We start from the raw sequence: 27,411 nt of genomic DNA, 5'->3' as shown, positions 1-27,411 counted from the left end.
ACAAAGGAGGGGAAGGCCTTCAACGAGATGGATTGACACAGTGGCTGTGACAATGGGCTCAAGTATAGCAAGGATCATGGAGCTGGTGTGGCATCGAGCGGTGTTTCGTTCTGCTGTGCATGGGGTCACTATGAGTCAGAAATGACTCAACGGCACCTAACACCATATATAAATGTATGTGTATGTATATATATATATATATAAATATAAATATACAATATTGTATGTGAACTGCTGTATGGAAGATGAATTTGCTCTGTAAACTTTCACCTAAATAACAATAAAATTTTTTAAATAATAAAATAAAATAAAAATGGACTTATAAGATACACACACAAAAAAAATACACATGCAAAATGTTTTCTTTCATTGGGAGAGTTACATGACTTGAAAACATAGAAATAGAAGTAAAGTTTCAGCATTCTAATGCCTAGCCTTAGGCAGTCGTTAAATGTAACACATCTTTACTACTTGATCACTTGTTCAGTAATAATTATATACCTTTGATCATAGCCTTATATGTATTTTTTAATTTATTTCTCAGAATTTAACTGGGAACTTGGTAGAGTTCACCTCATTTCTATTACTTTTTTGTGAATCCATGATTTGATATATCTGATATTAGCAGTGCATTTACATGTGTAAAGAAATCTAGAAACTTAAGAATACAAACTGTTTTGATGAAATGAAAAGGCATATGGTTTCTATGGCTCCCCTTATACCCTTTTGAGTATGCATAATGCCATACTTTTATTATTATTTACTTTTCACTTCCACTCAAATGTCACATAGTCCCCAGTGATAAGGAAAATGGCATCTTGTTAATCTGCTACATTTGGGAAGTTGGTTGTAATAAGTACAATCCACTCAGCATAAGGCATATGGCTATTGTAAAGCTTGTTGGGTAGGGTCCCAGAAGTTCTCAGATTCTCTAATACAGTCACATTGGTTCAGACAATTCCTTTCCAAAATGACAAAGTCAAACAGAAAGTACAGCCTGCTTCATGTCCAAGTTGACATGAAATACTGTTTTGGAAATAGGAAGAACCTTTAAAGGGATGTCACACGTCCTTTTTGGGGAGCTTTTTTATTCTTCTCCACAGTTTTTATTCTTCTCAGCATTATTTGTACTTACTTCAGAATACCGGAGAAGACTTGATGCTTTTGAGTTGTGGTGTTGGCAAAGAACACTGAGAGTACCATGGACTGCTAAAACAACTAACAAATCTACCCTGAAAGAAGTGCAGCCAGAATGCTTCTTGGAAGTGAGAATGGCCAAACTCCGCCTCGCCTACTTTGGTCATGTTGTCAGAAGGAACCATTCCCTGGAGAAGGATATCATGCTTGCTAAAGTGGGGGGGGGTCAATGAAAAAGGATAAGGCCCACAACAAGATAGATTGACACAATGGCTGCAATGATGGGCTCAGGTATAGCAAGGATTGTGAGGCTGGCACAGGACCAGGCAGTGTTTTATTCTACTGCACATAAGGTTGCTATGAGTTAGAGATGACTTGATGACACCTAACAGCTCTGGTAGCTTAGTGCCTAAGGCACTTGACCGCTAACCAGAAGGCTGGCGGTTCAAACCCACCAGCCACTCTTCAGAAGGAAGATGGGGCAATCTACTTCCATAGTGAAACTGCCTTGGAAACCTAAGGAGGGGTTGCTATGAGTCAGAGTCGGGTCCGACTCGATGGCACATAACAACAACACAACAACAGCACAAATCTAGTTAAGTGTGTAGCATATAGAAAATAGTTTTAAAATCTATAAATTTAATTCATATTTTTGTAATAGGTTGTTGTTGGGTACTGTCAAGTCATTTTTGACTCATAGCAACCACATGGGACAGAGTAGAACTGCCTGATAGGGTTTTCTTGGGTGTAATCATTATGGAAGCAGATTGTCAGGTGTTCCACAGAACTAACTGCTGGATAGGTTCAAGCAACCAGCCCTTCCTTCAATTAGCTGTTAAGCACTTAACTGTGCTAGCTAGCAGGGCTTCTTTTTAATAGGTTAAAACCAAAACCAAAACCTGTTGCCATCGAGTCAAATTCTAACACATAGCAACTCTGTAGGACAGAGTAGAACTGCCCCATGGAATCATAAACCTTTACAGAAGCAGACTACCACCTCTTTCTCCCAGGGCAGCTGATGGGTTTGAACTGTCAACCTTTTGGGTTAGCAGCTAAGTGCTTAACCACTGAGCCACCAGAATTTCTTTTTAAATAGGTTATAGGAACTTAAATAGCATAACTTTGTATTTATCTCTATGCATTACCTTTAGAGCTCCTTGTTACAATTTATAGAGTTCATTCAAATCTTGATTTTGTTATCCACAACACTAGCTGTCTCTCTTGATGCATAGGCTAAAATTTCATTTGTAGGCTTTTGTCTAAATTATCCATTAAAAATGTGACCATAGGGCCAGCTACTTTGCCATGGAATTAGGGAAACCTTAGAAGATACAATCTGTTTTGTTTATTCCAAACCAAAACCAAACTCACTGCTGTCGAGTAAGATCTGACTCATAGCAACCCCTCCTTAGGTTTCCGAGGGTGTACCACTACAGAAGTAGATCGCCCAATCTTCCTTCCAAGGAGTGGATGGTGGGATTGAACCTCCAGCCTTCTGGTTAGCAGTCAAATGCCTTAGGCACTACGCCACCAGAGCTCATGTTCTTTTTACTACGCAGCCTCAGATTCATTTGGTCCTTATTTTATCTCTTCTATCTGTTAGTTTGTCCTCCTGTGGTTATTTGCATATCGATGCTGGAAGTTATTCCATTGGTATTTCAAATACTAGCAGGGTCACCCATGATGGACAGGTTTCAGCAGAGCTTCTAGACTAAGACAGACTAGGGAGAAGAATGTGGCAATCTACTCCTGGAAGAAAACAAAACAAAAAAAAACTTTACAGTGAAAACCTTATGAATAGCAGCAGAACACTTTGATACAATGCTGGAGATGAGCTCCTCAGGTTAGAAGGCAGTCAAAGCACTGCTCTGGAACAGCTGACTCTTCAAAGTAGAGTTGACCTTAATGAAGTGGATAAGTAAAGCTTTCAGAACCTTCATTTGCTGATGTGGCACAATTCCAATGAGAGGAAAAAAAAAAAAAAAAAACCTGCAAACATCCGTTAGTAATAGGAATGTGGAATGTATCTAAAAATTCCTAAGACTTGCTCAGAGGCTTTATTGAAAAGAATAGATTTTATGTCTTTTGAGTTAGTGTACTAACCCTATCGTTATAGGATAGGAATTAAGGATAGTGTGGCCTGACTTTATTTTTGAATTGATGTACTGGGCATTGTATGTTCTTCTTATTTTTACAAATTTTCTGCATAACAGAATGTCCTACAATTTGCCCAAAGTCCCCATAAAATGTCCTGTGGTTTAAGATAGCTAATTTCAAACATTTTAAACTCCTTCCATTGCTTGCCCATTTCTATTCTTTTAGTGCCTTTTGTGTATTTCTCAAAGATTTTCATGAATACATCATCAATCACATCTAAAAGAACCTTGTGTACTTTCAGATAAAATCCTTGAAACTTTGAGTTCTTTTCAAGTAGATAGAGTTTCATATACTCCTCATTGAATTTGAGCCTCTATTTGAGCTTTATAGTGTTTTCTTTGATTATGTCCAGATTGATGATTATTACCCTGAATGGAAAAGATGGTAGTGAGATACATAGTTTTTCTTCTTTCTTTTTTGTTAACTTTAAACCATCATTTTCATAATGAGAATGCCCTTTTTTTAGTCTCCTTGCTCCAAATATAATCAATTGTTAGTGTGTCTTTTGACTTTTTTCAGTCTTGATTTATTTTGAACTGTCATGATGCATCCTAATGTATTTTTGTGTCATCAGAGTTTGACTTGACCCCTTATATCCATTCTCCCAATGATCAGTTGATTCCTATCTGTGTGTTTATCTCTTCCTCAAGCTCTAGGTTTCTACCTGTTTCATAGAAAGGTTATAAGGACCCAGGAATAATTCTGTTTCAAGTTAGTAGTGCTTCTAGAATTGCCTGTCCCACGTTTTAGTCCCAATAAGCATGTTTCTATCTTGTTCCTTATCCAGAAGGCATGGAAACTGAGTTCGTATCTTATATCCCTCGATGTAGTCCCCTGCATTATCAGTCTTCCCAATTTCATAATACCTACTCAAAATTGAGGCCTTCTCCCTGCAACTAAGGAGCTGTGGCAGCACAGTGACTAAGGCTTTTGACTGCTAATCAGATTGGGGGTTCAAACCCACCAGTCACTCTGTGGAAGGAGTGACTTCTATAAAGATTTACTACTTTAGAAACCCAGGGGGGGGTCACAATGAGTGAGAACCGACTCAAGGGCAATGGGTTTGTTTTTCTCTACAACTAGATCATGTTCTAGAGAACCAACAGTGGTTTGGAACAGCTAGCTAAAGGAGACCAGGATGTGAGCCAGAAACAAACAGGGTAGGGGCGACCAGGAAGTGAGCCGGCAGTGGTTTGGAATAGCTAAAGACCAGGAAGTGAGTGGAGCGGTTTGGAACAACTAAGGGAAACAAACTTTTCAGTCAGTTTGTCATACTGTGGTGACATGTGTGTTACTATGAGGCTGCAGGCTATGCCAGCAGTGTTTCAAATGTCATCAGGGTTACCCATGGTGGACATATTTCAGTGGAGCTTCCAGAATAAGACAGACTTGGAAGAAGGAAAAGGCCATAACCTTCTCAAAGATTAGTCAGTGAAAACCTTATGAATAGCAATGAAACACTGTCTGATATATTACTGGAAAACTTTATGAATAGCCCTAAAACATTTTCCAATATAGTGCTGGAAGATGGATGAGTCCCTTAGGTCGGAGGGCACTCAAGATACAACTGGGGAAAAGCTGCCTCCTCAGAGCAGAACTGACCTTATGATGTGGTTAGAGTAAAGCTTTCAGGACCTCCATTTGCTGATGTGGCACAACTCAAAATGAGAAGAACCAGTTGCAATCCATTAATAATTGGAACATGAATATATGAAGTATGAATCTAGGAAAATTGGGAGTTGTCAAAAATGAAATGGAACGCATAAAGATCTATAACCTAAGCATTGGTGAGTTGAAATGGACTGCTTTTGGCCATTTTGAATAGGACAATCATGATCTACTATGCTGGGTATGACAAATTGAAGAGGAATGGCATGATATTCATCATCACAAAGAATATTTCAAGATCTACCCTGAAGTACAGTGCTGTCAGTGATAAGATAATATCCATACACCTTCAAGGAAGACCAGTTGAAACTATTATTGTTTAAATTTACACACTAAATTTACGCCAAAGATGAAAAAGATGAATATTTTGACCAACTTCTGCAGTCTGAAACTGACCGAACATGCAATCAAAATGTGTTAATTATCACTGGTGATTGGAATGCAAAAGTTGTAAACAAAGAAGAATCACTGGTAGTTGGAAAATATGGCCTTTGTGATAGAAATAACATTAGAGACCACGTGATAGAATTTTGCCAGACCAACGACTTATTCATTGCAGATACCTTTTTTCAGCAACACACACAGAAACTATACATGTGGGCTTCACCAGATGGACTATACTGGAATCAGATTGACTACACCTATGGCAAAAGGCAATGGAGAAGCTCAGAATCTTGAGCCAGAACAAGGCCCAGGAGCTGATTGTGGAACAGATCATGAACTGCTCATATGCAAGTTCAAGTTGAAGACTAAAACAAGTCCACAAAGGCCAAAATATGACCTTGATTGTATCCCTCCTAAATTTAAAGACCATCTAAAGAATAGATTTGATGCATTGAACATCAATAACCGAAAACCAGAGGAATTGTGGGATGACATAAAGACTATCATCCATTAAGAAAGCAAAAGGTCACTAAAAAGACAGGAAAGGAAGAAAAGATCAAAATGGATGTCGGAAGAGACTGAAACTCGCCCTTGAATGGAGAATAGCTGAAGCAAATGGAAGAAATGACAAAATAAAAGAGCTGAACAGAAGAGTTCAAGGACCAACTCGAGAAGACAAAGTCAATTACTGTAAGGAAATGTGCAAAGACCTGGAGTTAGAAAACCAAAAGGGAAGAACACGCTCAGCATTTCTCAAGCTGAAATATCTGAAGAAAAATTTAAGCCTCGAGTTGCAATACTGAAAGTTTCTATGGACAAAATATTGACTGATGCAGGAAACATCAAAAGAAGATGGAAGGAATACACAGAGTCACTGTACCATGAAGAATTGGTCAATGTTCATCCATTTCAGGAGGTGGCATATGATCAAGAACCAATAGTATTGAAGGAAGAAGTTGCTGCACTGACGGAATTGGCAAAGAAAAAGACTCCAGGAATTGACAGAAAGCATTGATGCTTTCACAAACGGATACCCTGCTTGAGGCATTCACTTGGCCATGCTAAAAGATATGGAGGACTGCTACCAGGCCAACTGACTGGAAGAGATCCATATTTGTACCCATTCCAAAGAAAGGTAATCCCACAGAATGTGGAAATTATTGAACAATAGCATTAACATCACATGCAAATAAAATCTTACTGAAGATATTTCAAAAACAGTTATGGCAGCATATTGACAGAGAACTTCCAGAAATGCAAGCTGGATTCAAAAGAGGATGTGGAACAAGGGATATCATTGCTGATGTCAGATGGATCTTGGCTCAAAGCAAAGAATACCAGAAAGATGTTTACTTGTGTTTTACTGACTATGCAAAGGCATTCGATTGTGTGGATCATACCAAATTATGGATAACATTGAGAAGAATGGGAATTCTAAAACACTTAATTGTACTTATGAGGAACCTGTCCATAGACCAGGAAGCTGTCGTTTGAACAGAACAAGAGGCTACTGCATGGTTTAAAATCAGGAAGGGAGTGTGTCAGGGATGTCTCCTTTCACCATACTTATTCATTCTGTATGCTGAGCAAATAATATGAGAAGCTGCACTGTATGAAGAAGAACGTGGCATCTGGATTGGAAGAAGGCTTATTAACAACCTGCAATATGCAATGACACAACTCTGCTTGCTGAAAGTGAGGATGACTTGAAGTATTAACTGATGAAGATTAAAGACTACAGTCTGCAGTATGGATTACACCTCAATATAAAGAAAACAAAAGTCCTCACAACTGAACCAATAAGCAGCATCACAATTAATGGAGAAAAAACTGAAGTTTTCATACACTTCATATTACTTGTTTTTACAATCATCACCAATGGAAGCAGCAGTCAGGATACTAGACGACATATTGCATTGGGCAAATCTGCTGCAAATGACCTCTTTGCTGAAAAGCAAAGATATCTCCTTGAAGACTGAGGTGCACCTAACACAAGCCATGGTATTTTCAATTGTCCTCATTTGCACGTGAGAGCTGGGCAATGAATACAGAAGAGCGAAGAAGAGTTGATGGTTTTGAATTATGGTGTTAGGAAAGAATACTGAAAGTACCATGGACTGCTAAAAGAGCGAATAAATCTTTCCTGGATGAAGTGCAGCCAGAATGCCCCTTGGAAGTGAGAATGGCCAGACTTTGTCTCACCTACTTTGGTGGTGTTGTCAGAAGGAACCATTCCCTAGAGAAGGATATCATGCTTGGTAAAGTGGAGGGTCGACGAAAGAGGATAAGGATTGACACAATGGCTACAACTCTAGGCTCAGGTATAGCAAGAACTATGAGGCTGGCACAGGCACAGGCAATGTTTCATTCCATTGTACATAAGGTTGTTAGGAGTTGGAGATGACTTGACAGCACCTAACAACAACAACAACAATAACAACAGATCATGATTTTTCAAACATAATCTCTTCTCAGAATGTGATTTCATGTGTTGTGCTTGCCAGATGTTTGTTATTTCTTGTTAGACTTCTAAAAAGTACTGAACTTCTTTTCTATAATTGAGTTCCTCCCAATGTTGTTAGTTGGGTCTTCTTTTTGTAAACCTGTTGTTGTTTTTGTTGTTGCTGTTGTTAGGTGTCATCAAGTCAGTTCTAATTGATGGTGACTGTATGTACAACAGAATGAAATACTGCCCAGCCCTGCATCATCCTTACTATGATTGCTATATTTTAGCCCATTGTTGCAGTCACTGTCAATCTGTCTTGTTGAGGATCTTCCTCTTTTTCATGGACCCTCTAGTTTACCCAAGATGGTATCCTTCTCCAGAGACTGGTCCCTCCTGATAACATGTCCAAAGTAAGTGAGATGAAGTCTTGCCATCCTTGCTTCCAAGGAACATTCAGACTGTGTTTCTTTCAAGACAGATTTGTTTATTCTTCTGGAAGTCCATGGCATACATACTAACTTCTTATTTGTAGATTCTCCCGTCACAACCTTAATCATTTCATACCCACTCTCTAAAGTCCCTTTTATTTTACTATAAATTTTTTCATCACTTTAAAATATCCTCTGAAGAATTAAATATTGAGAAAGGAGGTAAGTAAACAAAGCATCAATGAAATATTCAAGAGAAGATTTTATAGAGCTTAGATATAAGACTAAATATTCTTTCAAGTACAAACATAAAACTGTTGTAAAAATATGAAACCTGATCAATAGTACTGAAGTGTTATGAAAAGTAAGAATCTTAGCCAGTTTCATTACTAAGAAATAATAATGATAAATAAGTTAACTGGTTTCCTATTTAACAATTTGATGTGTTTATAGCATTAGTTGATAATTTATAAGACAAGAGCTACTTGTGCATGGCCAGATCTATAATAGAGATTTATTTTGAAGTCTGTAGTCCATTCACTTTCTTATTTTCCTTGATAAATATTTTAAAATTAATTTTATTATTAAAGTATCAGTTTGAGAAATATTTACATGTAAGTGTTCATTCTGAAAGGCACAGAGGTGATATTCCCATAGCATTTTTTAATTTAGCATTGCTATTTAAACATCTCATATGTAAAAGCAATGTCCTTTTGATCTGATTTTAAGCTGATATAGAACAAAGGCAGTCTATGACTATTTCTGTGTTTTGAGATACTCCATGAAGCCTCCTATGGTGGTTAAGTTTGTGTGTCAACTTGGCTGGGCCTGGTTGAGTGGCTGGGCAGCTGGATGTACTTATTCACCATGGTGAAGTTGGTAATTAACTCCATGGTGGAATCTATTGGAGCAGCTGAGTAGCTGCTTTGGGTATGTGGCTGCTTCCTGTGTATAAGAAATAGCTTTGGAAATGGTCTCTAGCTTATGGCACGCTTGAACCCTTGATGTAGTCATGGCGTTGTTCAGTGGTCTGCCATGCTCTGCCAACCTTGGGACTTTGAATGGACTTGAGTTAATGGCCTGCCATATGGTTTGATAACATGCGGACTGTGTCTTTTTACTTGTCAACCTTGGGCTTGTCAGTCTCAGCAGCCAGCAGCTGTGTGAGTAAACAAAAGCCTCTAGCTTCAGTGGGCCGAGAGCAGGAGGTGAAGCTGAAGCCCAAGGCTGAGGGGCTTTCATCCGGCCCTTAGAGCCTGTCAATTTAAACTCAGACTTAAAGCCTCTAAACTATGAGAGAATAAACTCCTGTTGGTTAAAGCCATCCCATTTGTAGTATATTCCTGTCAGACTGGCACTAGGTAACCAGAATGCCTCCTTTCTCCCAGCTATATTAAAGAGTAAATTTAATGAAATCTCATCTATGAATTATTCACACCTTAATGTAATTAACGATCAAGTAGCCTTTCCCCTAATAACTATAGGATATAGTTTATTGTCCTCCACTGTCCTTTTAAGTTTATTTAATGGTGAATACTTTTTCTGCCTCTGGGTAAAAATTCAGAGAGCCCCACATCTGTTCTCTTCAATCTTAGGCTATACAAACAGATTGACTGTGATAATTAAAAGTGTCCAGTCCTAGGTAATAATCCTAACTTTTAACTTAATTTAAAGTTGAGTTTTTTCTCCCACCCCCAGCTCTAAACAAACAACAAAACAACATTGCCATCAAGTCATTTCTGATTCATAGTGACCCCCAAAGGGTTTCCAAACCTGTAAATCTTTACAAAAGCTGAATGCCCTGTCCCTCTCCTGTGGGTTCAAACCGCCATTCTTTGGTTAGCAACACAGTGCCTCAGTCACAGCACCACCAAAGCTCTTTCCTGTAGCTATTTGTTGTTGTTGTGTGCCGTCGAGTCGGCCCGACTCATAGCGACCCCTCCTTGGGTTTCCAAGGCAGTATCACTACAGAAGTAGATTTCCCAACCTTCCTTCTGAGGAGTGGCTGGTGGGTTTGAACCACAGTCAAGTGCCTTAGGCACAACGCTACCAGAGCTCCTTCCTGTAGCTGTAGCCTGCTATAAAAGGGAAACCTACAGTTGAGGTAGGGGACATATTTCACCCTTTCCTTTTTCTACCTTGTTGTTCTTCTCCTCCCCCAGCTTGATAACCAGAATTTTTTCCTCTTAAGAGTTGGGACATGAGAGATAGAAAAGAAATATGAGAAGCAGAAATGTTCTTACATACAAAAAAACCAACCTCATTGCTGTCAAGTCGGATCTGATTCAGAGTGACTCTTCCTTGGGTTTCTGAGGCAGTATCACTATGGAAGCAGATCGCCCAAACTTCCTTCTGAGGAGTGGCTGGTGGGATTGAACTGCCAACCTTCTATTTAGTAGTCAAATGCCTCAGGCACTAGGCCACCAGAACTCCTTTTGCATACATGGTGCTGTGGTGTTGATTTACCATCTGCATCCTCTGGGTTTGAAAGGAATTTAACACTTAGAATAGTAGGAAAAATAGTAATAACTATCTGTGTCATATTTATTATTTTTTTAATGTTTTCAGTCATTTTATGACTATTACTATAGATGTAAGTGTAACAATATAATGAGTATAAATTTTAAAACTTTAAGAAGAATGAAGCATAATCAAATTTTTATTCCATATTTTCCTGGTTTTGAATGTATATATATCTGAAAGGGACAATGTCTTCCAAATGCAATTTATTGATCCTCTTCTGTGCATTTATCTTATAAATGCTAATTCCACATTTCAAATATATCATTAAGTTCGACTTTTTTTTTTGCATTTGACATCAAAAATTGGTGTCTTTGGTTGAAATTTTTAGAGGATAAATACTTTCTCCATAATTATAAAACATTTTTAATTTTAGATTTTTAAGCAGATTTTATAATGATGAATTGAGTTTTAAATTCCTACATCATTTATTTAGTTTTAATCACTTCTATATAAATGAAACACTTTCTTTCATCATCTACCCATTTAACAACAGTATCAAGTACAAAAACAACATGAAAGATGAAAGACTACTGCCATATTTCCTTTTAGAAAAATAGGTTGGTCTAGATTCTTGTTGCAAAGTATTATGTAATGAAGTCCTCTTATTGAGTGACTACTTAGGTAATAATGCCATACTATATTTATTTCCGGGAGCTCTGGTAGCATAGTGGCTAAAGCACTTGACTGCTAACCAGAAGGCTGGCGGTTCAAACCCACCAGCCACTCCTCAGAAGGAAGGTTGGGCAATCCTACTTCCATAGTGATACTGCCTCGGAAACCCAAGGAGGGGTCGCTATGAGTCGGGGCCGACCCGACGGCACATAACAACAACAACAACATCTTTATTTCTTTATAAATGCATTGTTCATTCATTCATTATTGAGTTTAAGAAAATATATTCAGGATAGACTAATTTTATGAGATTTTGATTTTCAGATTAATTTTATCATTATTGGAATCCAGAGTGACAAATTCTTCTTACGTTAATAATTGTGAATAATCTGTGAATGTTCTTTTATCATTATGGATAGAAAATGAAAAATTCTGAACTCTTAACTGTGATCAAAGGGAACTAAAACCAAACTGCAAATATGGTATTTACTGCCTTATTTATTACCTTTGTGAAAAATGATATATTTTTGAAGGATGCTGTGAAAAAAAACTTGAGGGATGAGGCAGTAGTGACAATTTATTTCACTATTACCTCATCCTTCTGCAAAATTCCATCACTCTGTCATTTTCTAATTAATATAGTCTTTTAATTTATTTTTTTTAGTATAGTTGAGAATAATTGCTGAATGATGAAAGAAGTCCCAAGATGATGAAATATAGAAGGGAAAAATAAGAGATAGGTGAAATAAAATCACTAAGATCCTGTTATACAAGGGTTAGCGGCCTGAGAGCTAAATCTGGCCCACTCTGTTTTTGTAAATAAATATTTATTTGAACACTGACACAGACATTCATATGAATACAGTTTGTGGCTGCTTTTGCACTACAATAGCAGAGTGGAGTAGTTGTGACAGAGACCATATGGTCCACAAAAAGGAAATTATTTACTGTCTAACCTTTTACACAGAAAGTTTGCCGACTCTTGCTGTGATGTATGTTGATTTATAGCAGGGTCTGGTGGATCCACACATGAATTTCAAGAGTTTTCTTCTTTTTTTTTTCCCCCCTTAAGTAAATTTTCTCTTTGTTTTCTGGAATACTACTCCTCGTGAATACTTAGAATGATTTAAAGATTAACTTAAAAACTAATATTGGAGCCAATGGACTTGATAGTATACTGAGGGTTAAAGCTTAACCTCTCATGAGTACTTTTGTGATTTCTTCAGATATCACCCCTTCCCATCCCTGGGGATATCTCACCTATTTTCTTTGAGGGTGTATGAGCCTCTGTTCCAGCTGATCTCCTTTTCCCTCCTACAAACCCAAACCCACTGCCATCGAGTCAATTTCAACTGATAGCAACTCTATAGGATGGAGTAGAACTTCCCCTTAGGGTTTCCAAGGCTATAATAAATCTTTACAGAATCAGACTGCTTCATCTTCCCCCCACAGAGCAGGGAGGCACAGAACTTATTCCCTCAGAGGAATCTAGTAATACTTCTAGATACTCTCTGCTTGATAGTTTGATATGTTTAGCCCTCCAAATAGCAACACCTGATAGTGCCCATGCTGTTGCTCTCTCCCTCTTAGGAAATGTGGCCTTTTGAGTTTTGCCCTGTCAGATTCTGGGACGTAGCCCAATCCCAGTGTAGCTACAACCTGTATACTTTTATACAGGCCACTTTATTCAGATTCTTGACTTTTCAGTTTCTCCTGAATAACGTAGATCCTAGTCCTCCATGTCCTCTAACCTCTACAGGTGAAGTAGTACCTTAGATTTCCTCTCTTTTAACTTGTGTCATATAGGAAAGTCCTTTCCACGTGTCCACCTTCAGCAGAGAGATGGAACTCACAGTGCACAGTAGCTCTCCTGAAAGACATATTCAGATTTCTTCTACTCTTTTTATATCCTCATATTCCTTATATATACACCTAATGTGGGTAAGGGTTTAAGAGTCTGGTTTTATCATCTCCTTTGTTTATTCTTTAAGCAGTCTATCATGTTCACTATTATAATATCTCAGTATTTTAGCAAAAACTTCTATTTTAACATGTGTTGTATATTTAAAAACATTAATTGCTACATAGAAAGCCATCACCTATACTATAATAATTTATAATTTTGCTTTAGACTTATCCAAAATTATATTTGACACCTTTTTTTATTCCCCATAGCATTTAATTCATTGATAATGTCTTAGAAAATGTTCACTGAAAACAGATTGACCTAACTTGATAAAAAGTAGAAAGCTATTAATTTTTATCTTTAGTTTCAGGTGCAGCATTATATTTCTCAGAGTCTGGTCACACTAGGAAGTTGCAGCTTACTGAGAAAATCTATTATATCTCTGCTTCTATCAGAAGTAAACAGCTTCATTGATGACCTGGAAACCATTAATCAGGTACTGTAATTTGAAACTGTGGCTATCATTTATAGTTAATGTAGCCATAGATTTTTCTTTTCTTTCACCTTTTTCTTTCCTCTGTCTTTCCAGACTGATCTTTTGGTTTTTTCCTTATCTCTCATGTATGTGAGTACTGTTACTGCCTACCAAAATTACAGAAATGTACTTTCAGGAAATAGTTTTCAAAACAATTCATCTCATTATGCTTACTTATATTCATATATCAAAAGTGCCGTTGGTGACAGCAGAGGAGTACTTGTGTGAATGGTCTTAAATTTCCCCAGCCAGCCAGCACGTTCTTAAAGCAAAGCCATGGGAGAAAAGTGAACTGGAGAGGATCCTAAAGGGAGTATAGCCTCTAGTCTGGTGTCTCTCAACCTTTGCTGCTCATGAGAATCATTTGGCTAACTTAAAATATCACATTGGTAGGCTGTACACCAGTCTAATTATATGAGGGTCCCTGGGGTTAGAACAGAAGCACTGGCATTTTTAAAGCTCTCTGGATGATTCCAATGTGTAGTCAAGGTTGAAAACTAGTACTTTAAGACTTTTTTATCTGTGCTAAAATTATATATATCACTTCTGACAAATATATGTAGGGAATTTTAGTCATTCCTATATTTAAATGTTGACACTGGTTTATTATACGTGTTCACTTCATCAGGCCATTCATATTCTTACCAGCTTTATGGTAAGATTAAAGATACAATTAAAGGAAATCAAATATGGGTACAAATGTTTTAGAAAAGAGAAATAAGAAAAAAAAAAAATATATATATATATATATATATGTGATTTTTAATAGCTTTTAAACAAGTGTTGTTATTAGTTGCTGTTGCATTGGCTTTGAGTCATGGCATCCTCTATTATAACGGAACAAAACATTTGCCAGTCCTGTGCCATCTTCACTGTTGGTATGCTCACGTTCATTATTGAGACCATACTGTATGTTGAGTGTCTTCCAACTGAGGGAGCTCATCTTCCAGCACTGTATCAGACTATGCTATTGTGACCTGAAGAGTCGTCCATGGCTAATTTCCAGAAGTAGTTCTCTGGGCCTTTCTTCCCAGTCTGTCTTAGACTGGAAGGTCTGATGAAAACTATCCACCATAATTAACTCTGCTGGTTTTGAAATATTAGTGACATAGTTTCCAGCATTATAACAGCACACAATCCACCATAGTAACACAAACTGACAGACAACTCATTGTTTAACCAAAGACTTACATCTAAGTTTTGTTATTTTAATCCTTTAGTGACCCATGGGATAACTGTCACCCACCAACATTTTCATCCTCTCAGGTTTATTGGGAAGCTCCTATCCCAGTTTTACTAACACTTGGCATGAACTTGTAAAATTACAAAAGTCTGAAGAAGCAGGCTTCACCCCACCAATCCTACACCAGAGTCCACTTGGGACATATATGTTCCACATAATTGTATCAAAATCCATATTACATCATTTTTTTCCCTTGATTTCAGCATGCCTTTCATTACTATAATCACACGAATCAACAAGAAGGTCAAAGCAGGAAATAATTTAGTCATGAAAAGGGTAATGATATTTTCTAAAAATATTTTATAGTTAATTGAAATTAGTGTGTGTGTATATATATATATATATATACCAGCAGGTTTTTCAAGTGACTAAATGCTAAACTGTCTTTAAGAGCTATGTTAAATACAGAAAAAAAAAAAAAAAATGAAAGAGCAAGAGAGAGAATCATTGCTATTCTTCTTGCAGAGCTAAAAATCCATTTGAAGAAAGAAATAAAGGACACTAACTAATTGAAAAAAAGTAAAATCCCTTAATTATGTGGTGCTGCTTGTAGGAGTTCTAACATTAAAAGTAGTGAACAGGTTAGGTTACAAGTCCTTGGAAAACTACATGGAAAAGAAACAGTTTGAAAAGTGGATTTAAATTAAATGTACAGAAGAAAAAGAATGTAGTGGCACTGCAGTGTTTTTTGTCAATATTTGTGCCTGAGGTGCTGAAGAAACAAGGTGAGGTCTTGACATTTCAAAAGAGGAAGAAATGTGACAAGTGAGATTCATTATATTAGATTATTTGCTTTGAGAATAATTCAGAAATATAATTTTCATTTATATGTTGTTGATGTTATTAGGTGCCATCAAGTCGGCTCTGACTCATAGTGACCCTATGATCAGAAGAACAGAATACTGCCCAATTGTGCCCTTCAAAATCCTTGCTGTATTTGAGCCCATTGCATTTCTGGAAGTTCCCTGTCAATATACTGCTACAATCATTTTTTAATTATCCTCAGCAAGATTTCACTTGTGTATGATATTGATGATATTGTTCTATAATTTCCACATTCTGTTGGATCACCTTTCTTTGGAATGGGCGCAGATATTGATGTCTTCCAGTCAGTTGTCCAGGTAACTATCTCCCAAATTACTTGCCATATGTGAGTAATTGCCTCCAGTGTTATATCCATGTGTTGAAACATCTCAATGGGTATTCTGTCAACTTCTGGAACTTTGTTTTGCACCAGTTCCTTGAATGCATCTTGGACTTCTTCTTTCAATACCATTGGTTATTGATCATATGCCACCTCCTGAAATAGTTGAATATTGACCAATTCTTTTTTGTACAGTGACTCAGTATTTTTTCCATCTTCTTTTGATGCCTCTTGTGTCATTCAATACTTTGCCCATACCAAAAAAAAAAAAAAAAAAACCTCACTGCCATTGAGGCAATTCCAACTCATAGCGACCCTTTTTTGGGGTTTCTGAGGAGGTGAATCTTTATGGAAGTAAATTGTCCAGTCTTCCTTCCAAAGAGTGGTTGGTGGGTTTGAACTGCCAGCCTTCTGGTTAGCAGTCAAATTCCTTAGGCACTATGTCATCAGAGTTCCCATTTTGCCCATAGAATCCTTCAATATTGCAGTTAGAGGTTTGACTTTTTTCTTCAGTTCTTTCACCTTGAGAAATGCCAAGCATGTTCTTCCCTTTTGGTTTTCTAACTCCAGGTCTTTGTAGATTTCATAATAATTTACTTTGTCTTCTTGAGCTGCTCTTTGAAATCTTCTGTTCAGCTCTTTTATCTTCTCATTTATTCCACTCTCTTTAGCTACTCTCCATTCAAGAGCAAGTTTCAGAGTCTCTTGTGATATCCACTTTGGTCTTTTCTTCCTTTCCTGCCTTTTTAATGACATTTTGCTTTCTTCATGGATGATGTTCTTAATGTCATCCCACAACTCATCTGGTTTTCAATCATTGGTATTCAGTGCATCAAATTTATTGTTGATATGGTCTCTAAATTCAGGTGTGATATAATCAAGGTCATTTTGGGTTTTGAGAACTTGTTTTAATTGTCTTCAGCTTCAACTTGAACTTGCATATGAGCAGTTGATGGTCTGTTCCACAGTCAGCTCCTGGCCTTGTTTTGGCTGAAGATATTGAGCATCTCCATTGCCTCTTTCCACAGATGTGGTTGATCTGATTCCTGTGTATCCCATCCAGCAAGATCCATGTGTACACCTGCCATTTATGTTGTTGAAAAAAGGTATTTTCAATGAATAAGTCTTTGCTCTTCCAAAATTCTATCATGCAATCTCTGGTGCCATTTCGATCACTAAGGCTATACTCTCTAACTACTTGTTATTATTCTTTGATTCCAACTCTCACATTCCAATCACCAGTAATAATCAATATATATAGACAGCATGATTTTTTTTTTCTTTTTCAGATAACAGAAGTTGGTAAAAATTTTCAATTTCTTCATCTTTAACTTTAATGGTAGGTCCATGATTTGAATAATAATATTATTAACTGGTTTTCATTGCAAGCGTGTAGATATTATTCTATCACCGACAGCATTGTACAGGTATAGATGTTGAAGTATTGATTTACATATTTCCATTTAAATTTTACAAGTTTTATAATGTAGGGTTTTTTTTTTTTTTTAATCTAGTTTCTAGTTAAAACCCAACCAAAAATTGGTAAAGCATCTTGACAAAGAAAGAGAATGTGGTCAAGCCATAATTGCAACTGAGTTTTTCTGAATCTTATATAAATTTAAAATAATTATTACTTTAATAATAATTACAGTTACAAATAATATTACTAGTTTTTGGCAGTTAATGTATGGTAAGTGCTTTACATGAATTATCCTATTCAATCTCTTAAGCAACCTTTAAGATACTCATATTTTTGTTTAAGAACAAGGAAACTATCAGTCATCATTTTTCAATAGTGGACAAAAGAAACTTTTCTAGACAACTGAAGCAGAAAGGGATTAAAGGGAGATAGATGTGGCAGTCTGCTTCTGTAAAAGATTGACAGGCCTAGAAACTCTGTGGGGCAATCCTACTACATCTTATGGGGTCTGTATGAATGACAATCGACTTGATGGTGTTGGGTATGGAATTGTTGGGCAAGCCTAAGAAGACCTCAAACTCTGCTTCCATGAATGGCTTCTGTAGCCACATAGCAAAATTTGGTCCCCAGAGGAACTTCTACTCTTACAAAATTAGAGAAGTTCTGAGACACAATGGAGAAAAGTATCTTAGTCAAGGTAATCAAATAAGGAAATCTCAGTACAGGCTTCTTAATGATCCCCTACCCCCATAAGAAAGCCTCCAAATGGGCATACTTAGACTAGGAATATAGGTATGTATATAACCGTGGCTGGCCCCAGGCAGGGTGAGCTGACTCCTTGACTGAAACTCTCTCCAGAAAACCATAACGCATTGGCTGTACACCAAAATGTGACATGGGAGGGCAGACTCTCCCCATGAGATCTCCCAGGTAAAGCCTTTGTAATTGCCTGTAATGGGGCTTGAGGGATCATACACAGAGTTTGAGCTGGACTCTTCAATGACTAGGTAGCTGTCTGCTGAATCAAGAAACTGCTGCTACAGTTGTAGCCTCTAGAAAAACAGTGTCTTCCCACAACATCTAATAGCGAAATTTGAAATAATCTTGTGCTCAGCTTCTCTCCCTTTGTCACTCAGTTTCTCCCTTTGTCACTCAGTTTCAATTCAAAAGTTTTTGTGGGTAAATTCATGTACTTAAATCAATAAATTCAGAAGCCTGCTAACAATGAAGTATAGAAAATGTAGTTTATTCAGCATTTTCACCCTAAAAAAAGTATGACAATAACTACTGATTTAGTCAGTTGATGGTATCCATTATATTGAAGGCTCAGAGATTTAAAAACCTCCTAATAAGAGTCAGAGTAGGAGTAAATACAGAGTTACAAGGCAAAGAATATGAGTACTGGGAAGCCATTTAATTGGGACTCTCAATGCAGCCAATCGCATAGAAGCAGCGGCTGAGAAAACTACTATTAGGTAATTATGGATATTATTTGAAAGACACAAGGAAAGATTTACTGTGAAAGAAAGGAGAATTTGTGGACAAATAAAGATTGCAAAACTAACAAGAATTAGGTAAACAGGAAAGGGTGCTTGTTTGTGGTCAGAAATTAGTTGAATTTGAATATATTGGATTTCAGGAAACACTGAAGTGATCTAAATGTAGGCAGATGAAAATATGAAATTAGAACTTGAGAGAGAAAGAGAACAGATGCATTTTTTAAAATCTTGGAAATATTATATATTAATTGGCAATGATGATATCACTGTAGTAAGAAACATAACAGGAACTCAAAGGAAATGTGAAATGAGAGAGGCAAATGTATAAATAAGGAAAGAAAATAAGTTTTATATATGTGTCTGTTATACAGCTATTATAAATTATAGGCTTAATTTGTTTAAAAATGTTTTTCCAATAATAAAAGCAATATACATTTATTTTATAGAATATACAGAAAATGTATAAATGAAGATAGGACTTATTGAAAAATCATACCACACATTTTCTATTTTTCTATTTATCTACATTTATAGTCCTAGAATAAAAGCTGTGGTAGACTCAGTAAAACTTAGCAATAAGACTTGAAATAATCTTGTTGGTTTGTAAATGAATTAACCGCCCATTATAACAATTTAATGCAGAAACTAAATAATATGGTATCATTAATGTCCATCATCCCTTCAGAAAAACTAGACGTGTGAAGAAGCAAGGAATTATAACCCAGACAAGGACAAAAAGTAATGAATCAACATTAATAGAAGTAGAAATGACAACATAAGCAGACAACACCTTAAAATATTTATTGTAAGTATCTAAAATATTTAAAAGAAAAAGTGAATAGTAAATAATAGAAAATGTCAACAATTAAATGGTAACAATTAAAAAAGTACAAGTGAAAATCCTAGATTTGAAAAATAGAATACCTGAAATGAAAAATTGCAGGATCATCTTAACAATAGATTAGAAGCTGTAGAAGAAAAGCTTAGGAAACTTAAAGAAAGGACAATAAAATCTATCCAAACATAAACATAAATTAAAAAAAAAAAAAATTGATAGATGCTCAGAAATGTAGAGGAAAAAGTAAGGTCATCTTGTAATTGGAGTAACAGAATTAAAGATAAGATTGGGGCAGAAAATATATTAGAGGAAATGCTAGCTGAAAGTTTGCCAGATTTTATGATACTTTTAAATTACATATCCTAGAAAATATATGAACCCAAAGAAGATAAATACACAGTGAATCACTCCAAGCAATAGTATAATCAAATTTCTCTAATGCAATAATAATAATAATAAATTCTTCTAAAGAGCAACTACACACATACATGCACACAAATACACACAAAATAACTGCATATTGTTTTTGTTGTTGTTAGGTGCCATTGAGTTAGCTCCAACTCATAGTAACCTTATGTACAACAGAACGAAATACTGCCCAATCATGCAGCATCCTCACAATCCTTGCTATGCTTGAGTGCATCACCACGAGCCACTGTGTCAATCCATCTTATTGAGGGTTTTCCACTTTTTCTCTCTCTATTTTACCAAGTGTGAGATCCTTCTCCAGGGACTGGTCCCTTCTGACAGCATGACCAAAGTACAAGAGACAACAACTGCATATAAGGGAGTAATAATAAAAGTAATTTCATATTTCTCATCACAATAAACAGATAATGGAATGACATTTTTAAATTACTACAGGAAAAAAATGAATTAGAAGTCTATTCCTGTAAAGAAAACCTCAAGTCTAAATGACTTTTCTAATTAATTCTACCAGTTATTTAAGATAACAATAATGCTAATTATATGCAAATTCTTTCAGAAAATTGGAGACACTACTTCCTAACTCATTCTATGAGGTCAGTATTACCCTAATACCAAAACCAGATAAAGACATTAAAAGAAAAGGAGATACATATCAATGCCCCTAAGAAACATAGATGTAAAATGTTTGACCAAAATTTTAGAAAATTGTGTTCAACACTATAAAAAAGGAAACAAGACCAAATGGGATTTATTATAGGAATGCAAGGTTAAATTAACATTGAAAAATCAGTCAAGAAAATTTACTATATTAACAAATGAGAATAACAGTAACAAAAAATTATTATCTTAAATGATACAGGAAAAGAAAGTTTGACAAAATCCAACATCTATTTCTGATAAAAATTCTTAGTAAAATAGAAATGTAAGGAAACTTTTTCAACCTGATAAAAATTCCAGCATTTCTACCTGCAGACAGTTATCTATACTACAGCATATGAAGGAATAAGGCACACAGAATTCAGCAGTCTCTCTGAATAGGGATACAGATTTAGAGTTTAGGGAGGCCAAGGTGACTAGAATATATGTGTCAGAGTATCAGAGAGAGGGTAACTATGAAGAGAAAGTACAACAGAAATTTGGATTAGTATTCACTTGTCCTTGGCAGAATACCAGTCTACACATGCAGAGGGTGAAAGTCTGTGAAGAATGCATTGCATGCTGGGAGTAAAAAAAAAAAAAGATTACTGTGGAGGCTTACTCAGGGGGTCTAGGGATCACTCAAATTTCCATCAACCAGCATGGGGAGATTTCATAGACTGTATGAGTTAGTAAGTAGAGATACCAATTACACCTTAACAGTGGAGTTAAGCTAGCTTTACACTAAAGGCTGTTATAGATCTTATAAATCTACTCTAATGAAGCTTAAGAAACTCTGGTGGTAATGGTTAAAGCATTCAGATGCTAACCAGAAGGTGAGCCTTTTGAACCCACCAGCTGCTTCATGAGAGGAAGATCAGACAGTCTGCTTCCACAAAAATTTACAGCCTTGGAAATGCCATGGGGCAGTTCTACTTTGTCCTATAGGGTTAAATGAGTTGGAATCAACTTGATGGTAGTGGGTTTGGTTTGCTTTTTGGTTTACTGAAGCTTAAATACAAGCTTTGAAGGGATTAAAGTAACCGAGCAAGTAACCTCACTACCAAAATAAATCTAGCAATCTTTAAATTAATACTAAAATATCAAGTGTGTAGCAATATATAATATTCACATTGTCTGAGATTGCATCAGAAAATAATCATAAGGTGAAGCAGGAAAATAAAACCACAACTAAGAGAAAAGCTAGTCAATAGAAGCAAATTTAGAAATTACAAACCTGTTGAAAATAACTGAGCAAAAAGTCACTGCCATTGAGTCAATTCCAACTCATAGCAGCCAGCTATCGGATAGAGTAGAACTGCCCCATAAGGTTTCCAAATTGCAAATCTTTCCAGAAGCAGACTCCCTTGCTTTTCTCCCACAGAGCAGCTGGTGGGTTTGAACCACTGACCTTTTGGTTAGCAGCCCACTGCCTTAAACCACAGTGCCACGAGCACTCCTTAAGTATCTGACAGCAATTATAAATATGCTCAAAGATACAAAGAAAAAATTACTATAATGACCGCAGAAATTATTAATATAAAAATTAAATGGAATTTTTGAGATGAAAAATACAAAATCTGACATGAAAAGTTCACTGGATTTGACAATGTGTGTCATCAGACATTAAAAGACTTTTGTAAACTTGTGACCATCGTAGCAAATGCTAAGATGTCACCAATAACTGATGAACAGTTTTAGTATTTAATGATGTAAAATATTGAATCACTAAGTCAAAAATAAAATTATACATCCCCCCGCCAAATATATATAAAACCAAACTTACTGCTGTCAAGTAAAATCTGACTCATAGAAACCCCTCCTTGGGTTTCTGAGGTAGTATTACTACGGAAGTAGATTGCCCAACCTTCCTTCTGAGGAGTGGCTGGTGGGTTTAACCTCCAGCCTTCTGGTTAGCAGTCAAATGCCTTAGGCACTATGCCACCACTACCACTCATCTGACAGTTTGTCATACTGTTGCAGCTTGCATGTTGCTGTGAGGCTATGGCACTGGTATTTCAAATACCAGCAGTATCACCCATGGTGGACAAGTTTGAGTGGAGCTTCCAGCCTAAGAAATATTGGGAAGAAGGAAGGGGCCATCCACTTCTCAAAGAATTGGCCAATGAAAACATTATGAATAGCAGTGAAATACTGTATGATATACTACTGGAAAACCTTATGAATAGCCTTGAAACATTGTCAGATATAGTGCTAGAAGATGAGCTCCTCAGGTTGAAAGGCACTCAAAATACAACTAGGGAACAATTGCCTCTTCAAAGCTGAGTCAACCATAATGAGTGGATAGTAAAGCTTACAGGACCTTCACTTGCTAATGAAGAACAACTCTAGATGGGAAGAAAGATCCATTAATAATTGGAATGTGGATGTAAGAATTATGAATCTAGGAAAATTGAAAGTTACAAAAAATGAAATAGAATGCATGAAGATCAGTATCCTAGACATTAGTGATTAGAAATGGACTAGTTTTGGCCATTTTGTATCAGACAGTCATATGCTTTACTGTGCCAGGAATGATACATTGAAGAGGAATGGTGTGGCTTTTCTTGTCAGTAAGAATATTTCAAGATCTATCATGCAGTACAATGCTGTCAGTGATAGAACACAATCCAAATGCCTACAAGGAAGACCAGTTAATGCTACTATTATTCAAATTTACACACCAGCCACTTAAGCCAATGATGAGTAAATTGAAGATTTTTACCAACTTCTGCAGTCTGAAATCAACCAAACATGGAGTCAAGACATATTAATGAGTATTGGTAATTGGAATGTGAAAGTTGGAAACAAAGAATAATCATCTGTAGTTGGAAAAATACGGCCTTGGTGATAGAAATGACACCAGAGATCACATGATAGAACTTTGCAAGACCAACAATTTATTCATTGCAAATACCTTTTCAACAACATAAACAGTGGCTGTACATGTCAGCATTGCCAGATGGAATACATAGAAATCAAATCAACTACATCTGTGGAAAGTGGTGATGGAGAAGCTCAGTATCTTCACCAAAACAAAGCCAGGAGCTAACTGTGGAATAAACCATCAATTGCTCATATGCAAATTCAAACTAAAACCAAAGAAAATTAAACAAGTCCACAAGAGCCAAAATGTAGCCTTGATTATATCCCACCTGAATTTAGAGACCATCTGAAGAATAGATTTAATGCATTGAACACATTGAACACCAATAACCCAAAACCAGAGGATCTGTGAGATGATACCACAAATATGGTACATGAACAAAGATAAAAAGTCATTAAAAAGACAGAAATGGAAGGAAAGACCAAAATGGATGTCAGAAGAGACTCTGAAACTTGCTCTTGAATGGAGAGTAGCTAAAGAAAATGGAATAATTGATAAGATCAAAGAGCTGAACAGAGATTTCAAAGAGCAGATTAAGAAAATGAAGTTAATTATTATAATGAAATGTGAAAAGACCTGGAGTTACAAAACTAAAAGGGAAGCACATCCTCGGCATTTCCCAAGGTGAAAGAACAGAAGGAAAAATTCAAGCCTCGAGTTGCAATGTTGAAGGATTCTATGGGCAAAATTTGAATGATGCAGGAAGTGTCAAAAGAAAATTGAAGGAATACACAGAGTCAATACAGAAAAAATTGGTTGATGTTCAACTATTTCAGGAGGTGGCACATGCTTAAGAACCAATGGTATTGAAAGAAGAAGCCCACGTTTCCCTGAAGGAACTGGCAAAAAACAATGTTCCAGGAATTGACAGAATACCCATTGAGATGTTTGAACAAACAGATGATGTACTGAAAGTGCTTACTAGTCTATCCCAAGAAATTTGGAAGACAGCTACCTGGCCAACTGACTGGAACTCAAAAAAACTCACTGCCATAGTATCGGATCTGACTCATAGTGACCCCTCCATGGGTTTCTGAGGAGGTAACACTATGGAAGTAGATTGCCCAACCTTCCTTTCAAGGAGTGCCTAGTGGGTTTGAACCACCAGCCTTCTGGTTAGCAGTCAAATGCCTTGGACATTACACCACCAGAGCACCTAACTGACTGGAAGAGCCCCATATTTGTACACATTCCAAAGAAAAATGATCCAACAGAATGCAGAAATAATCAAATGATATCATTAATATCACATGCAAGTAAAATCTTGGTGAAGATATATCAAAAATGGTTGCAGCAGTATATTGACAGGGAACTTCCAGAAATTCAAGCTGGATTCAGAAGAGGACGTGGAATGAGGGATATCATTGCTGATACCACCAGGTGAATCTTGGCTGAAAGCAAAGAATACCAGAAAGATGATTACTTGTGTTTTATTGACTATGCAAAAGCATTCAATTGTATGCATCATAACAAATTATGGATAACATTGCAAAGATTGAGAATTTCAGAGCATTTAATTGTGCTCATGAGGAACATAGACCAGGAGTCTGCCCTTCAAATGGAACCAGGGGATATTGCATGGTTTGAAATCAGAAAGGGTGTGTGTCACAGTTGTATCCTTTCACCATACTTATTCAATCTGTATGCTGAGCAAATAATCTGAGATGCTAACTTGAAGAACACAGCACGAAGATTGGAGAAAGAACCATTAACAACCTGTGGTAAGCAGGTAACACAAGCTTGATTGCTGAAAGTGAAGGTGACTTGAAGCACTTGCTGATGAAGATCAAAGACTACCGTCTTGAGTATGGATTACAACTCAACACAAAGAAAATGAAAATCCTCACAACCAGAGCAATAAGCAACATCACGATAAACAGAAGAGATTGAAGTTGTCAAAGATTTCATTTTACTTGGATCACAGTCAACAACCATGGAAGCAATAGTCAAGAAATCAGACATCATATTGCACTGGGAAAACCTGTTGTCTTTAAAGTGCTGAAGAGCAAAGATGTCTCCTTGAAGAATAAGGTATGCCTAACCAAAGCCATGGTATTTTCAGTCACCTCATATGCATGTGAAAGCTGGAGAATGAATAAGAAAGACCAAAGAACAGTTGCTTTTGAGTTGTGGTGCTGGTGAAGTATACTGAAAGTACCATGGACTGCCAGAAGAACAAATAAATCTGTCCTAGAGTCTAGCCATTCTTGCTTCCAAGGAGCATTCTGGCTGCACTTCCTCTTTTGTTGTTGTTGTTGTTGTTGTTGTTATTTGCCATCGAGTCGGCCCGACTCATAGCAACCCCTCCTTGGGTTTCCGAGGCAGTATCACTACGGAAGTAGGAATGTCCAACTTTCCTTCCGAGGAGTGGCTGGTAGGTTAGAACCACAAGCCTTCTGGTTAGCAGTCAAATGCCTTAGTCACTGTGCCACTAGAGCTCCAAAATTACAGTAGGTAACATACGTATATCATTTGTAATGTATTCTCGAAGGAGCTCTGGTACCATAGGGCCCAAGACACTTGACTGCTACCCAGAAGGCTGGCAGTTCATACCCACCAGCCACTCCTTGGAAGGAAGGTTGGGCAATCTACTTTCGTAGTAATACTGCCTTGGAAACCCAACGAGGGGTCTCTATGAGTCAGATCTGACTTGGTGGCAGTGAGTTTGGTTGAGTTTTTGTCATTATTTTTAGAGTGACAGAATTTTGTCAGATTTCTTTTCATATTTACCACTTATGACATACTGGTTTCCCTTTACATTGAAAATAACTTTGAAAAAGTGGTTCTTGTATGATTCTATAGACTGCTGGCATTGATTTCTAAGGGCCTACATTGTTTGGCTATTCAAACTGAGAACAAAATCAAGATATTGATTTTAATTTTCCAATCATTATGCCACTGGGATCTTGTGTTAGAAAATTCTGTGAGCAGCTCGTTCTTTGAATGGCTACTTCCTGTTGAATACAAGCAGCTAATAGAAAGAACCAATCAGTAAACAGGTATTTACAGAGCATCCATGGGGTGCATATCTCTGTAATAAGCCCTACCTATGCGACTCGACGGCACATAACAACAACAACAACAAATGTTTTTCGTAATTTATTTTACAGTAAGTTTCTAATTTATTTACAATAATTTTATTAATAAGTTTACAGATTTCTTTAGTTTTTTAGATAGTTTATCTTTTTTTTTTTTTTTTAGAGTTTTTACAGAATCAACCCCCTGATTAGCTACTGCTAAGATTTGATATTACCGATGGCTTGTTTTTCAGTATGTTTTATTTGTAAATTTTAACAAATGTGTTTGTTTATTCTGGAAAGGTGACATGGAAAAAGAAACATGTTTAGTTTACATTTTATATGACATTTAAAAATCCTAATTCAACTTCAGTCTGGGTGTAAATATAACAAAACCAAACAAACCTTACTACACTCGTAAACTCTGTGCTACTTTCCTAGGTAAAATCTAATTCCTTTCTCTAAGTCCTGATTGGAGGAGCTCTGGTAGCATAGTGGCTAA

The 27,411-nt window shown here is 36.6% G+C and overlaps 1 protein-coding gene across 1 annotated transcript in view; it reads left to right on the top strand.

The window, feature by feature from the left end:
- MEI4 (meiotic double-stranded break formation protein 4) overlaps positions 1–27,411 on the top strand; it is a 261,292-nt gene that overhangs the window by 144,597 nt on the left and 89,284 nt on the right. The window contains exon 4 of the mRNA XM_007951339.1: positions 13,626–13,757. Coding sequence (XP_007949530.1) covers positions 13,626–13,757 — 132 coding nt within the window. The remainder of the gene's footprint in view (positions 1–13,625; positions 13,758–27,411) is intronic.

Source organism: Orycteropus afer, unplaced genomic scaffold (genome assembly GCF_000298275.1).
Source record: "Orycteropus afer afer isolate SDZICR_OR568_19922 unplaced genomic scaffold, OryAfe1.0 scaffold00011, whole genome shotgun sequence".
Classification (NCBI taxonomy): domain Eukaryota; kingdom Metazoa; phylum Chordata; class Mammalia; order Tubulidentata; family Orycteropodidae; genus Orycteropus; species Orycteropus afer.
This window is presented reverse-complemented; position numbering and strand designations above follow the sequence as displayed.